This window comes from Prionailurus viverrinus, chromosome D3 (assembly GCF_022837055.1).
Source record: "Prionailurus viverrinus isolate Anna chromosome D3, UM_Priviv_1.0, whole genome shotgun sequence".
Classification (NCBI taxonomy): Eukaryota; Metazoa; Chordata; class Mammalia; order Carnivora; family Felidae; genus Prionailurus; species Prionailurus viverrinus.
This window is the reverse complement of record NC_062572.1, coordinates 70,941,511-70,956,698: the sequence shown is the minus strand read 5'-3', so window position 1 is coordinate 70,956,698 and position 15,188 is coordinate 70,941,511. Positions and strand designations below refer to the sequence as shown.

The 15,188-nt window shown below is 46.7% G+C and overlaps 1 protein-coding gene across 2 annotated transcripts in view; it reads left to right on the top strand.

The window, feature by feature from the left end:
- MYO5B (myosin VB) overlaps window positions 1–15,188 on the top strand; it is a 339,094-nt gene that overhangs the window by 230,648 nt on the left and 93,258 nt on the right. For both annotated transcript variants that reach the window (XM_047828137.1, XM_047828138.1), the window contains exons 13-14: window positions 4,209–4,331; window positions 5,087–5,170. In XM_047828137.1, the coding sequence (XP_047684093.1) occupies window positions 4,209–4,331; window positions 5,087–5,170 (207 nt within the window). The remainder of the gene's footprint in view (window positions 1–4,208; window positions 4,332–5,086; window positions 5,171–15,188) is intronic.

The window sequence follows — 15,188 nt, the reverse complement described above, 5'->3', positions numbered from 1 at the left end:
GAACCTTCCAGTAACTCACTGCTGAGGCACTGGAGGGAAAGCATGCTGAAGGTCTCCGCTTCCTCACCTGGGTCCAGTCTGCTCTCACAAGAGCTTACTTAGTATTAGGGTCAAAGGTTCGTAGTTGCTTAAGTTGCCCTGGAGGTCTCCTTGTCCAACATGTTTGTGAACAGGTTGAAACCTTGAGAAGGGAGGCCTTCCTGCGTCTGTCCATTCATCTGCCCAACAAACCCCAGGTCCCTATGTAACCAGCTGACTCCCTGCCCTTCGCACATCTCTGAGGGGTCAGGCAGGCACCACAAGTCGTCACTGTGGTGACTGAGATGGAAAAACTGAGGAGGAGGTGACTGAGAAAGTGTTGTAAGAAGCATCCCCCAAAGGACTGTTTAAGCAGAGAAGTTGGAATGTGGGGGACGGGAGCTCTGCTGGGCAAAGGGAACGTCATGTCAGAAGAACTTGAAATGGTCTGACTTCTTCAGACCCCATGGCAGGTGAGGTTGGAAAGCAAGAACCATCAGGACAGGAGGCTCTGTCCAGAAGAGACTGGACTCTGAAGGCTCTGGGGACACAGGGCTGTGAGGCAGGGACAGGTGTGATCAGATGGGAATAATTTCTCAGGGGATGTCACCCGCCACTGTGTGGAAGCCGAGCTGGAGAGAGACTGAACGAGGTGAGCAGGGAGGCATCCTCGTGTGGTCCAGGCAGGGAAGACAAAGGCTTGCGGGCAGAGGTGGAGGGGGTCAGGGAGGAGCTCAATGCCGGTGAGGGGCTTGGTGGTCCTGCCTTTGGCGGCCGGCCTGTGGGTTACAGAGTTTGGTCAGGGAGCTGTCTGGGCGTCCGGGAGGTGAGGTGAGGCCAGGCGATGCAGCAGAGGTGGCACGTTTTGAGTGCCCCGGGTGCAGGCCTGGCTGTGAGAGGGCGTGGGTGAGAGAAAAGGCAGCGGGCGCTGTGCAGGAGGCAGGCATTGAGTGCACAGGACCCGGGTGGGGAGGAGGGATGGCGTGGCTGTGGCTGCAGGTGAGTTTCTGCATGTGGAGCAGCAGGTTTCCTGCTTGTTGGCAGCCTCTGTTTCCCTGTGAGGCAGGAAACGAGGCCTGTGCAGCAGGCGGCAGGCTCTGAAGCTGGGGGAGCATATGGAAAGAGGGGAAAGGCTCTCCTGGCCACAGGGAAGGGAAGTAACAGAATGCACTGATTGGTTGGCCAAGGTCAAAGACCATCCAGAGAGGGGAGCCATCAAGACCGACTCCCCGCATAGATCTGAGCACAGCGGCCTAATCTGAAGAGGTGCGGTCTCACGGTGAAACGTGATGGTGTCTTTTTAGGCATCAATACTAAATTATGCACAATGACCGGCAGGACTTGATTAAGGAAAGAGGAGTTGACGTGGTCTCAGCCACCCAGGTGTGGGGGAAGGACCCGATGGGTAGTTGGCTTGGTCTGGAACGGGTGTTGTGCTGAGCGCACAGTGGGGGCGGGTCTCATGAAGGTGGAAAAGTCAAGTCCTGGAATGGGCATTGGGGGTGGCAGCCAGGAGGGGAGGAAGGAGTCTGAGAGAGAGTGCAGTGAGCTCCAGGGTTACAGCCCAGCCTGCTGGGGAAGAGGTGCCGTGGAGCCCAAGGTCTCGCGCTCTTCCCTCTTCCTTATTTCTTTAAACTTTTATAATTTCAATAACAGTAAAATCAAGTATTAATGCGTTTTTACTAGCTTTATTGAATGTAATTAACATATCACCCTATCTGATCAAAATATACAATTCCCTGGTTGGCAGTACGTTCAGAGTTGTGCCACGACCCCTGCAACAATCAATCGATGACAGGCTCCTGGTCCAGTGCCCTCTTCACGTTATTTTGAGGAGAGAGTAAGGCCACTTGCATGAAGCTTGTAAAGGATGTGATTCAGCATATTTCAGAGCTACTGATCGCCCAGCCCAGATTTTTATCAAAATACAAGATTTGCTCTCTTTCTCCTATGTTCATTTTGAATCTTTTTTGGAGATAAGTGCCTTCCCCCTAACCCTGTCTTGGTGGCTGCCTTTAAAGCTGTTGTCGGGCAGGAAAGCACAGTAGCAGGGAGGACGTGCTCTGGAGCCAGCCTGTCCTGGTTTGAACCCCGGCCCGGCTGCTTCCCAACCGTGTGAACTTGGGCAAGTTCCCTAACCTTTCTGTCTCGGTTTCTTCCTCTGTAAAATTGTATGAACATAGTGCCTAGCTGATAGGATTCTTGTGAGGATTAAATGAGTTGATGCTTCTAAAATGTATAGAAAACTGACAGATTGGAAGTGCTATGGGCATTCACTGTTAGTATTAATTGTTGTGAATTCCTGCTGGCCCTTTTCATTGCTGGTGGTGGTCAAGAAAGAAGACCCTTGTCAGGAAATGCATAATACTGTTTTCCCGCTTTGGTCGTTGACTCACGCCAGTCTGAGTGAGGGAATACGTAGGATTATGGCATTTACTAACAGAAGTCCAATTCCATTGTCAAGACAAGATGATTTTGATGCTGGCAAATGCGTTGACCTAGGTGAGTCTTCTCTTCGCAGAGCTGCCCTTCCTGTTCTGTTTGCCCCGGTTCTGTCACTGTCCGGTCCGCTGTATTCCTGTCCTGACCTCCAACAGCCCTGCCCAGCTCACCCTTCTCCTCCCCTGTACCTGCTGTTTCTAAACACAGAATACTTGAAGGCAAATGTAAAATCGTATACATGAAAGTGCTGAATCGGATGTATTTTGTCTGCTTAACACAATTAATAGCCTCTGTCAAGAAAGTTTTCTTTTTTTTGAATTACCTACGGCACTTAGCAGTGGGTACTCAATAATAGTTACGTTAAATTGAAAATGAGAAAAATCTGTTTACTTGCTCTCTGAGAAATGTTGTTCTTAAGCGTGTAAGCATTTTTCTTATGCCACAGATGGTGTTAGTTTCCTAAACAAATCCCTTTTTAAATGGCTGGTGTAAGGGTCACCTTCAGCCCTGCCTCATCCACATGTACAGTGTAAACTAAGGAATGGCGGGTCCAGTTGTGACCCAGGGCTGGGGAAAGGGCGTGTGCAGTGGTCTTCGAGGATGACAGAGGAGAGTAGGTACAGGTAACTGGTAGAGTTACCATCATCCTGGACAATTTGGACAGTGGTTACAGTGACTGTGTTCTGTTTTCCACAAAGCAAGATGCTTTTTTGTTTTTTGAAGCCAGCTCTAAAGATAAAGAATGCTTAATGTGTGCTTAATGCCCTTCAGAATGCTTAATGTAGTGAAACATGTAAATTTGAGGATGGCAGAGAGTACTATGTAGCTCATTCGCTAGGTACTTAATACCTGGTGTGTGCCCAGAACCCAATTCTTTTTGTTTTGTTGTTTTTTTGAGGGAGGGTGCAAGTGAGTGAGGGGAAGAAAGAGAAGCGGGGCTCGTGTTTTACCTGAAGTGGGGCTTGAGATCACGAACCATGAGATCATGACCTGAGCTGAAGTCAGATGCTTAACCAACTGAGCCACCCAGGCGCCCACCCGGGACCCAAAGAATCCTCAGGTCTTTGAGGGGCAGGTGAAAAAACAGTGAGGCATACTCCTTGAGCCTAATAAGCTTGCACTTCGTAGCGACAAGGCAATGTACAAAAACCAACGGCGAACTGGATTAGTGTATGTATAAGTGCTTAATTATGAGGGATTCCAAAGTGAGATCAAGAGTGGCCAGGATGGGCTTCAGAGACAAGGACAGACTTGAGTGGAGCCTGGACAGTGGTGTTTAGATGAGCATAGAGGGGGGGCTCTCCTGCTCTTGGCATTGGGCTGAGTGAGCAGGGATGTGGTGCTAGCGGTAGCTGTGCCACATTCATGACACTGAAGTCACGGGCCCAATGGCAGGGAAGACACAGGGTCACATTTGTCCCAGCTCTGCTCTTGTGACCTTGGGCTCCATGCTCATGCTCTCCTAACCCCTTCAGTGGCTACCAACCAGCAGGCTCTTTGAGGCTCAGTACACTCCTACGGACACTACTGGAGCCCGCCCACATGGCTTGTGGAAAGCATGGCCTACGGGATCCAAAGTGTTCGTGGCCGAATCTTGTTTTCCTTGTCCAGTTAGGGTCCAGGTCTGAGAGCTGAATCCAGCCCCTGTGAGGTCAACTTACTGCTGGACTCCCATCTCCCTACGGCATGGCTCTCTGCTTGCTTCTTCCTTTTCACACAGCACTCTGCCCTCTTCTGTGTTTTTGCAGGTCCCTAAAGGAACTGACCAGAACTGGGCACAGAAGCTCTATGACCGGCACTCTGGCAGCCAGCACTTCCAGAAACCCCGCATGTCCAACACGGCCTTCATTGTGGTCCACTTTGCTGATAAGGTGAGTGTCTTTGTGGGCTCTGTGCTCTGTGGGCTCCCCCTACGTGGGCTCAGGGCTCACAGGGAGTGGTTTTGATTGAAGTGGCCTAAACCCTTCTTAGGTAGGGTCCTCTTGTACCCTTTCTTTCCTTCCCCACACCCCTCTGTGATCCATCAAAGTGTCACCACACGGCAGAGACCGAGGCGGTGGAGGGAGGCTCTAGCTACCCAATCATATGCTTAACCAATATTTACTGAGGGTCTCTTCCCTGGGAATGCAGGAGCCGTAAGATAGTCATGAATCTCCCCTGGACAGAGGAGGAGGATGTAAGAATAGAGTGGTGCCCTTCTTTGGGCAGCTCCTTTTTGAGGAACTGGTGTGCACAGAATTCTGCTACATGGAGTTCTGTTTGTGCGAGCCCGTGCTTCCCAAATTTTAATCTGCACACAAATCATCTGGGGTCTCGTTAAAATGCAGATTCTAGTTCAGTGGCCTTTTCAGCACCCAAAGGATGCCTTGGGCCATCTTATGGGAACTCCTTTTTTGAAACAATGTTTTTCCACAAAATGAATACTCAATTTGCTCTGTGTAATTCCTGATCACATCTTGGGTTTGCATTTTAAATGGCAACATCTGTGAGTTCCCCAGTTACTCACAACTGGTCAGAAAACAAGTATAGATGAGCCGAAAGGATTTAAGTGCTCAAGCAGCTGCAGAAGGCTCCAGGTCAGACTGAAGCACTTGACTTCTGTTTCTGTTTCCCTCTGGGGCCCCAGGTGGAGTACCTTTCAGATGGTTTTCTGGAGAAAAACAGAGACACGGTGTATGAAGAGCAGATCAACATCCTGAAGGCCAGCAAGGTAAAGGGCGTCAGAGACGGGGAGCTAGGGCAGGACCCTCCATGGCCAGGGCTCCGTGTGGTGGTTGGGGGGCCCTGCTCTGGAATGGTGGCAGGCAGGGGGAAGGCGAAGGGGCTGGTAGGTTATTTCCATCTGAAAACACTTGAGGATGGCGTGGTGGAGGGAAGAAAGGAGGTGGTGAAGGATGGGGGGTGGCGGTGGGGGGGGGGGGGGTAGGGTTGGCAACTGGGAAAGATCCCAGCTAATGGAGGGACATTGCGAGGGGCGGGGGTACCAGAGGGGACCATCAGGAGAGGGTACAGCATTGAGTGTATCCATGAAAATGTCACTGGCGTTTATTATGTCTCTTGTCATCATGTCCTACCTGCCAGTATAAGATGATTTAAATCCTCTAAGATCCTGGTATTCGTGCATCTAATTTCTGCTTAGCACCTACAGAATCTTTCTATAAGCAAACACTTAGATGTAATAGAAAGGGGGCCTTTGGGTGGCCCAGTGGGTTAAGCATCTGACTTCGGCTCAGATCATGATCTCACAGTTCGTGAGTTCAAGCCCCGTGTTGGGCTCTGTGTTAGCAGCTCAGAGCCTGGAGCCTGCTTGGGATTCTGTCTAGCTCTCTCGGCCCCTCCTCCAGTTGCACTCTGTCTCTCTTTCTCAAAAATAAAGAAAATTTTAAAAAAATTAATAGAAATAAATAAATGGAATAGAAGGTAGAATTTGAGGGAACGTTAACTGTCTTTTATCTACTTAATTTATTGTGAGCACAACAAAAAGACAGCAAATTACTGTGTCCATTCCACAGGCAGAGGTTACAAGGCACCGAGTCTAAGCACCAACCTTGTGAGGCACTGCCCCCTACACAGCTCGCATCATACAAAGGTGGATAAGACAGATTCTACCTTGTAGGTGCTTATATCCTAGTGGGCTATGAGTAGCAGATAACCACCCAGGAGCTGCACAGCAGGGAGATGCAGGAAGAGGGCCCTGCAGCCACGAGAGGCGGGGGCACCGCCATTCCAGAAGGCCAGCGTACTTATGCATGTGCTGTTGGCGGCTGCAGCCCTTCAGAGAAAACCCAGAAACAGACTCGCCAGGATTTGGGAGGCTTTCTCCCAGACCTCGTGATACTGCACTCCCTGCGGGGGCCTGATAACACTAGACATTGCAGATTAATGGCTTTTTGTGATAAGCTTCAGACAAATGGCAATAGGGGGAGATGCTGGAATGGAGAAGGTACACCAACCAGAATGGACCCAAGGACAGAAGGACAAGTAAAGCCCATTACATCACATGACCCCAAGCAAGGGCTCTAGGGAAGTTTTGGCTTCGTACCAGCGTGTGGGTGGCTCGGGGCAGACCCCGGCTCAGTGTCCTCTCTGGATATCTCCAACATTAGTTACTGAGGGAAATTTGGGTAAATGTGTGTATCACTTTGGAATTCAACACAAGATCAGCCTCTCAGCTTGCCAAGTCTGCAGCTCTGTAGTCCATGGTCGGTAATAGGGCTTGTTCTATTCTGTGAAAGGGAGGTGGGGACAGAGGAGGCACAGGCCACAGGGAGAAAAGCACGGGGAGCTACCAAGGTGTGAGCTCTTGGAGCACGTTGCTTCATCGTGCTTCAACGCTTGCAGCCCTGTGACCACCTGTTAGTGACACAGTGACGTCAGAAGCTGAGAAACTTCACTGTTTTGTTAGAAGTTTCTCCTTCCGGGTAGGAGCACAAGTGAAGGGTGGGTGGAGGAGAGAGTCTGGTACTTTCCATTTAAATAGTTTGGTTCTGCCTTTACATTGATTTTTGTTTTGAGGGTCTCTCAGAGATCATGAAAAAGAGGAATCTCTCTCCCTCTCTCCAGCAGATCATCTTTTATTAGTAACAGATTTTTTCCCCTTAATTTTATTGGGTCTTTGTGTGTTATGTAGTGGTAATGAATACATAGAGTTAAGCTCGTGGATCTTACAGTCTAGTGAAAAAGACAGGGATTTGTGGTATGGAAAAAGCAGTTTATTGGGGTCCCCAAGACCACCCCCAGATTCAACTATTTGCTGGTAACACTCACAGAACTCAGCAGTTATACCTCAGGCTCTGACTTATTAGATCAGAAGGATACATAGCACATCAGCAAAGGGCAAGGTACGTGGGGTGAAGTCCAGGGGAAACCAGGCCCAAGGTGATAGGAGTCCTTTTCCAGTGCACAGAATGTGCTTCATTCCACAGCAGCGAGCTGTGATGTGAAGTATAGACTAGGGCAGCTGGTCTGAGCAGAGGTGTTCAGAGTTTTTATCGGAAGTCAGTTACGGAGGCACCCTTTGCCTGGCATGTACCAAAATTTCAGACTCCCAAAAGGAAGGCAGGAGTTCAACATACACTGTATTGTTTGCATGAACCTCTTGGACCCAGTGAACCATTCTTACCAGGGATTGGTGAAAACCCTCCCAAAAGCAAGTTCCCAGCCAAGGGTCAACCTTACAAGGAGGCCCTCCCAGGGATAGCAGTCTTAAGTGTGCCGTGTTAGGTCTTTACTGTGTAGGAGTGTCATGTTAGTTTGGGGGTACTGGGTTTTTATTAGAAATGAGATACAGACTCATAAATTTAAGTAGCATAAATCATTCTCTGCCATTCCTTGACTCACCTTTTCATCAGTTACCATTCTGCATAGACAAGCATGTTGGTACATCTTTGTGAGATTGAAATGAATCCCATTATATATAGTTCTTTAGTTTTTCACTTATATCTTTGCTGTCTTTCCACATGAGTGTATCATTTTTTTAATAGTTGGTATTTTGATAATTCAGATAATCTACAATGAATGCCCTTTGCATACATCTTTTCTTTGTGCAATTACATCAGTCAGGTAAGTTTTTAGAAGTGAGGTCAGTGGTTCAAAGAGTATGCACGTCACATTTATAGATAATCCTAGATTGGGCATGTAGGATAGGTCCATGATCTACTCTCAGAAGATAATGGTCGTCCTTTTCCCTACCCACCTACTGCACTCCAGCTTTCCTCTTGACCGACTAATCTTTCTAAAGAACCAGTGACCTTGTTGCCAACCCCCAGCTGCATCCCAGCACACCCTCACAGGTGCCGTGATGGTGGCCAGCGGCATTCAGAGATTAAGAGGGGCTTCCTGTCCTCCCAGGCCCTGGCAGGAGGAGGACTAAGAACTCCCCACCCTGAGCCCATTCCAGACATCCCAGAAAGTAGAAGGCGAAGATTGAAATTAGGTCACTGTAAACCTACAGATGGGCCCGACACAGACCACAGCTACAAATCAAAGAGTGGCTCCAACTGCTTCAAATCCTTTGGACAGATGGACATGTCTGGCAGCACCTGTCGTGGTAGCATTTTTGAAACTCATTGTTCATTGAGCCTCTGTCATCTTTAAAAGTTTGTTTTTACAGCAGTCCTAGAAGGTTTATGTTTCCAACTCCATATTACAAAGAGAAAACTACCTGGAAGGACACAAAGCCCTATGGCATGGAGTTAATGCCCAGTTTTGGGGTTGGTTTTCTTCTCCCTAAGCACAGATAAGTCTCGAATCTTATATGTAAACTCATAGTTTTATTTGAAGTAATTTTATGGGAGATCTATTAGCTTTTTTCTTTTTTTTTTATGTTTATTTTTGAGAGACTGACAGAGTGCAAGTGGGGGAGGGGCAGAGAGAGAGAGGGAGACACAGAATCCAAAGCAGGCTTGAGGCTCTGAGCTGTGTCAACACAGAGCCCGACATGGGGCTCAAACTCACAAACCATGAGATCATAATCTGAGCCGAAGTCGGACGCTTAACCAACTGACCCACCCAGGCACCCCTCCTATTAGCTTTTTTTCTTTGGTGTGGCACCCCTGATAAGAAATTAAGAAATCATTGCGAATAATTAAGCAGTATTGGCTGCAAGACTCCCACGTACCCTACCAGCCAAAGGGATGTTTGAAGAACTCCCACCAAGAGCAACGAAATAAAACAGTGTTAATGAGAATGTAATTAGTAAAGCCAGTTATACTGTCTAAGAGGTTATAATGTAGCTAATTGCTTTCTCAGCTATTGGAGAGCTATAAATAGAGACTTAGGAAGTGCTTCTTTAAAACATGACTTTAAGTCATTAAGAGACTGATTTGTTTCAGGTAGTAAAGATGGAGATTTCTGCCTCCCAGTGTTGATGATAAAAAAACAGTATTTTATCTGGGAAAAAAAAAACCTCAAAAGGAGCATATGTTTAAGATTTCTGGATGGCTCAGTCAAGCGTCTGACTTTGGCTCAGGTCATAGCTCACAGTTTGTGGGTTCAAGCCTCACGTCGGGCTCTTGTGCTGACAGCTCAGAGCCTGGGGCCTGCTTCGGATTCTGTGTCTCCCTCTCTTTCTGCCCCTCCCCTGCTTGCGTGTGCTGACTCCTGATTTTGGCTCAGGTCATGATCTCATGGTTTGTGAGTTCAAGTCCTGCATCGGGCTCTGCACTGATAGTGCAGAGCTTGCTTGGGATTCATTGTCTCTTTTCCTCCCTCTCTCTCTCCTCCCCCTTCGTTGCTCATACTCTGTCTCAAAATTTTTTTTAAAAAAATTAGTTTTTGAACTTGTGTGTTCATTTTCTGTGAGTAAATACCCAGTAGTGGAATTACTACATCATGTAGTAATTTTTTGAGGAACCACCATACTGTTTTCCACAGTGGCTGCAGCAGTTTGCATTCCCACCAACACTTGTTATTTCTTGGGTTTCTCACAGGTGTAAGGAGCTATCTCATTATGGTTTTGACGTGCATTTCCCTGATGATTGGTGACGTTGAGCATCTTTTCGTGTATCTATTTGCCATTTGTGTATCTTTGGAAAATTGCCCATTCAGGTCCTCTGAATTTAAAAAAAAAAAAAAAACAGTTTAAGGTTTATTTGAGAGTGCCCTACAGTGCCCAAGCAGGGGAGGGACAGCAAGGGCTAGAGAGAGAGAATCCTAAGCAGGCTCTCCTGAGCCAAAACCAAAAGTCAGATGTTTAACTGACTCAGCCACTCGGGCACCCCTGAATTTTTAAACACTTTTAAGGGTATTTGGAGTGCTTCTTATTTAAAATCATTTGGTGTTGGTAGTTTAAAAAAAAAAAAAACTGCCACCAATATTGAGAAAAAAACAGGTCACTATGTAAGAGAGAACTTTTTAGTCAATAAAACAGTATCATCATCCCCTTTCCAATACAGGAAAGTGCACCTCTTTCTTTAACATTAAAAAAAAAAAAAAATACTGAGGCTTTCCCTTCGAAGCTCATTTAAAACCCCTGCAAATGAAATATTTTTTAGCTAAAAATTGGAGATTTTTTTCCCCTAAGGGTAGCACTGGCCAGGTGAAAGAACAGCTGGGAAACAAAATGTATTTTTTTTTAATAGGTTTACAGCTAGGTTTTTAAAGATAAGGTTTTGGGCAAGAGATTCTAATCAAACGGTTATTCGAGCATGTCTTTATTTTAGTTTCATGGGTCTGTTTTGAAGGAAAGGTGTTTTATGTTCTCACAGAAGCGAACAGGCATGATTTCCAAGGTAACAGCTGTGTATACAGCTGTAATTGACATTTTTCTTAAACTATCAAATGGTTTTTAAAAAGTGTTTTCATACTTCTTTTAATCCCTCTTCAAATAGATTTGCCTCAGGCTTCTTAAAATCTATCTATAGACTTAAATAGCAGAGCATGCCCAAGCCAGTATCTTTGGACACTTGGAAATAAGTGACAACATCAGGGAAGTGCTTGGTTTGTTTGAAGGTATTATCTGAGTGTTTTCGTAGTTGGAGGGAGCACATTTTCAGAAAGACCCAGATGGATGTTGCTCTCTAGACCTGCCCTACATGAATTGTGGTGGTTGCGTTATTGGTCACTCAGCTCATAAATAGACTTTCTGGTGCTTCTAAAGCATAACTGGAGTTAGTCAATTAAAGGGAAAGCTTTCTCGGAAATTCATCCTTTTGTGAGAATTATTAAGCAAGAGCTTGGTGTAACTACTCCTCATTGAGACTTGAGGTTGGTTTATAGTTGCGACACTGCTGAGACCAGGAGTTCCTTGTCTAGCCCAGTGGGTGGATGGGGTTGGGTGGTACAGTCATCAGTATTTGTCTGTTCTTTCACTGCTGCCTACAGCCCAAGGTTGAGCATATGGTCCTGTGCTCGAACTCTAGGTGTCTGTGTCTGTTCTTGGATTTTATAAAGTTCTGAGTAGAATGTAAAGCCTACCCCTTTTTCCTAGAGTTGATGTCCCAAACTCCTCTCCCTCGCCATCCCAGATATCCTGCCATTTCTAAATGCAGTCTCAAGAGCCGTGACTTGGAATTAAAACATAGCTTTTAAGATAAAATGCAGATTGTCCAGACTAAACCTTTGTTGGGTTCTTTCCCAAATTGTAGCATAGGGCCAGCGTGGGAGCTTCTGATTGAAGCAACAGAAAGGCGCTTCAATTTTAAAGTATTCCTACTGTTGATTCTGATTTCAAAGTTCCTTGTGTGGTTCTAATACATTCTCCTGGCCTTAGAAGTTAATAGAGTTTTCAGAGAAAAAGCTACTATTCATGATTTCTGTAAAGTAGACTCCTGAAACAGTGTAATCATGCATGTGGGAACTTCTACCCTTGACTAAAACATCTTGTAAATCCGTGTCAGAAAGTATGTGAACTAGAATAGTTTAATCAGTATTTTGTTTAGACATGGCAGACTGAATGAATCTGTGATGTCTTTAAAATGTCGGCCGGCCTTTAGTTGCTAATTATTTCCCTGTGGAAATTTCTCCGTGCCAGTCTGACTGGGCACTTGACCCTTCCTCACATGTGCCTTCTCTCTCTGGCATCAGATCCCCTTTCCATCCCTCCTGTGCCCAGACTGTCTCTCCCCACCTCCCAGTCTCTTCTATTTTGCCGCTGACCCATGTTTTCAGTTATGTGTGTGTCAGTGAGGACCCACGAATCTTTAAACGAGGAGTTGCTGGATATAAGGTTTGTATTTGGAGAAGACTCTGGCTGATGGGAAGACAATGTAGGGATACAGGTGTGTCTGGAGGAGGGCACTCAAGCTCTAGGCACCTGCAGTGGTCTGGGGGAGCTTGGGTAGACTTCAACTAGGACAGTAGCATTCTGGTGATTAAGGCCTACTCGACCCCGACCATGGACAGAACTTTGTAATTATTAGGATAGGAAATGCTATGTTGGCAGGCTATCTAATGTAAATTTAGGAAGTTTGGAGGCCCCTGGGTGGCTCAGTCGATTGAGCATCCGACTTCGGCTCAGGTCACAATCTTAAGGTTTGTGAGTTCAAGCCCCTCTTCGGGCTCACTGCTGTCAGTGCAGAGTCTGCTTCAGATCTTTGGTCTCCACTTCTCTTGCTCCTCCCCCACCTGTGCTGTCTCAAAAAAAAAAAATTGGGGAAGTTGGTGGGTGAGGGCCATTTGGGCCATGTCAAATTTGGAACACCCACAAGGAGGAAGATATGGAGCAGATAGTTGGCACTGTGGGTCGTGGGTGTGGAAGAACATTAAGACTGGAGACACAGGCTGGTGGGGGGTGGGGGTGGTAGTTGAAGCCATAGGTGTGAAGGAGACTGTGCAGGGAACCAGTGTTAGATAAACGGTGAGGACCCTGTCCTGGGAAACAGCCACAGGAAGGGGAGATGTGCAGGAAGATGGGCCCATGGAAGGGAAGCTGGGCTGCATGGTTGGGGGAGAGGGCCTCAAAGAGGAGGTGTGGGCCCCTCAACAACATCAAGTAGGACCAAGAGTGAGGCTGCACCCCTTCCAGCCGCTGGATTTAGGAGGTCGGGTCCCCAGAAGGCGTTCTCAGGATCTATTTCGGCAGTGTGGGGGGCAGACCATGGAATGCGGGGTGGAGGCAGGTATGAGGAAGGATGACAGAAGGTGGTGTCTCTGGACCCCTTGCCTGAGATAGGGAGAGCCAGCTGGACAGGGAAGGCTACGTGTTTAAGGGAAGTAGCCTGGAAACAAGGAGAGAGAGAAAATGCAGGAGTCTAAGGCTGAAAGGAATCACCTTCCTCAGATCCCTTATTTTTATGGATCGGAAAATTTAAATCTAGTAGGGCCATGGGTCACAGCTAATGAAGTGGCAGAGTCAGATCTAAAAGGTCGTCTGACCCGAGGTGCCTGGGTGGCTCAGCTGGTTGGGCGTCCGACTTTGGCTCTGGTCACGATCTCGCAGTCTGTGAGTTCGAGCCCTGTGTCGGGCTCTGTGCTGACAGCTCAGAGCCTGGAGCCTGCTTCTGATTATGTCTCCCTCTCTGCTCCTCCCCTGTGTTCGTTCTCTCTCTCAAAAATCAATAGACATTAAAAAAAGTAAAAAAAAAAAAAAAAAAAAGTGTTTCCTGACCCTAGCTCAGTGCCCATTCTATAGCACCTCACTTCCCAGATACCTGCTGAGCTATTGGCTTTTCTGTCTCTTAACTGCTCTACTGTAGTGCCTTGTTTGCAGTGGACTTCGGTCTCTTTGTTACACTGCAGCCAGAGAGAGCTTTCCCAAAAGATCACTGGTCACTGCTACCCTCTGTTCTATGGGCTCTGGAGCCAGGCTGTCTGGGTGCAGATCCTGGCTTTGCCACTGACTAGCTCTGTGATCTTGTACTCTGAGGCTCTGTTTCCCCATCTGTAAAATAGGTTGTAATACCCAAGTGGTTATTGGGAGAATTAAGTGAATTTTCATATATGCTTTGCACCTTCTAAGTGCTCAGTAAATGTTAGCTGCTCTTATTTAAAAAAAAAAAAAATCTTTAATGGCTTCACATTGCTTTCAGGATAAAGACCAAAATGTTCAAGGATTTTGTATGAGCTGGTCTTCCTTGCTTCCCACCCTGCCCTGCTTCACGGTGTATCCGATAGCTGTACTGGCTTTATATGAGTTCCCCCAGATATGTAGACACTTCCTAACATGCTTTCCTACCCTCTGAATAACCCAGTACCTCAAACTTCCCTTCATAAGAGAAGTCTTTCCTAATTTCTGCTCTGGGGCTGTGATTCAGTCATGTGTTTCTGTTGTTTATTTCCTTTGGGATGCTCATCATCTTGTCATTAAGCTTTTAATTGTGGGGTTAATTGATTAGAGTTCACCTTCTATGCTAGATCATAAACTCCATGATCCATAAGAGGCTCTGTTTTTCTTCATTTTTGTGTTCCCAGCCCCAAGCACAGTATTTATTTGTTGCATATTTGGTGGTCAGTTAAGTATTGGTAAGTGAAAGAATGAACCAGTCAATCTAGTTTTTTTTTTTTTAATTTTTTTTTAACGTTTGTTTACTTTTGAGAGAAAGAGCACAAATGGAGAGGGGGCAGAGAGAGGGAGACATAGAATCCGAAGCAGGCTGCAAGCTCTGAGCTGTCAACACAGCCCCATGCGGGGCTCGAACCCACAAACTGTGAGATCATGATACGAGCTGAATTGGACGCTTAACCAACCGAGCCACCCAGGCACCCCATCTGTCTATTTTCTTGACATTCAGGGACCTAATACTTATTTTCTCTTCTTTGAAAGCACATGGAAATGATGAGTTAATAAATGTATCATCTTTATGATGGCACCTGCACATTTTTAGCACAGATTTTTTAAATCCTGAGTTGTCTTTATTCCTCTGACAGCCTGAGTACCTTCCCCTATAAAAAGGCAACATATATGATTTTGAAATACCCTGTATGAAGAGGAAGTTGATCTATTTCAAAAATGATGAGCATAGGAACTGAATTGTCACCTGTTGGCACCTGAAACCGGGAGACATCCTTAATGATTTCATTGGGGTGACCTCCACGAGCCATCTGGCTGATGACGAGGCCCTATGGTGGGGATTCAGGGAGTCCTTTGCTCAGGACTATGTAGCTTCCCCTAGTGCTATCATGGTGTCACCAGCCTGTTTCAGCCACAGAAGAGCCAGTAGTGAGGATAGACTTGAGCTGCTTATCTGAGATGATCCTTGGCCTTAAGGTCATTGGTTGGTGCTTTTAGACTGTGCTTCAAACCCAGACCACGGAGTTAAAGAAGCACAACCTTTATTTGCAGGTAGATA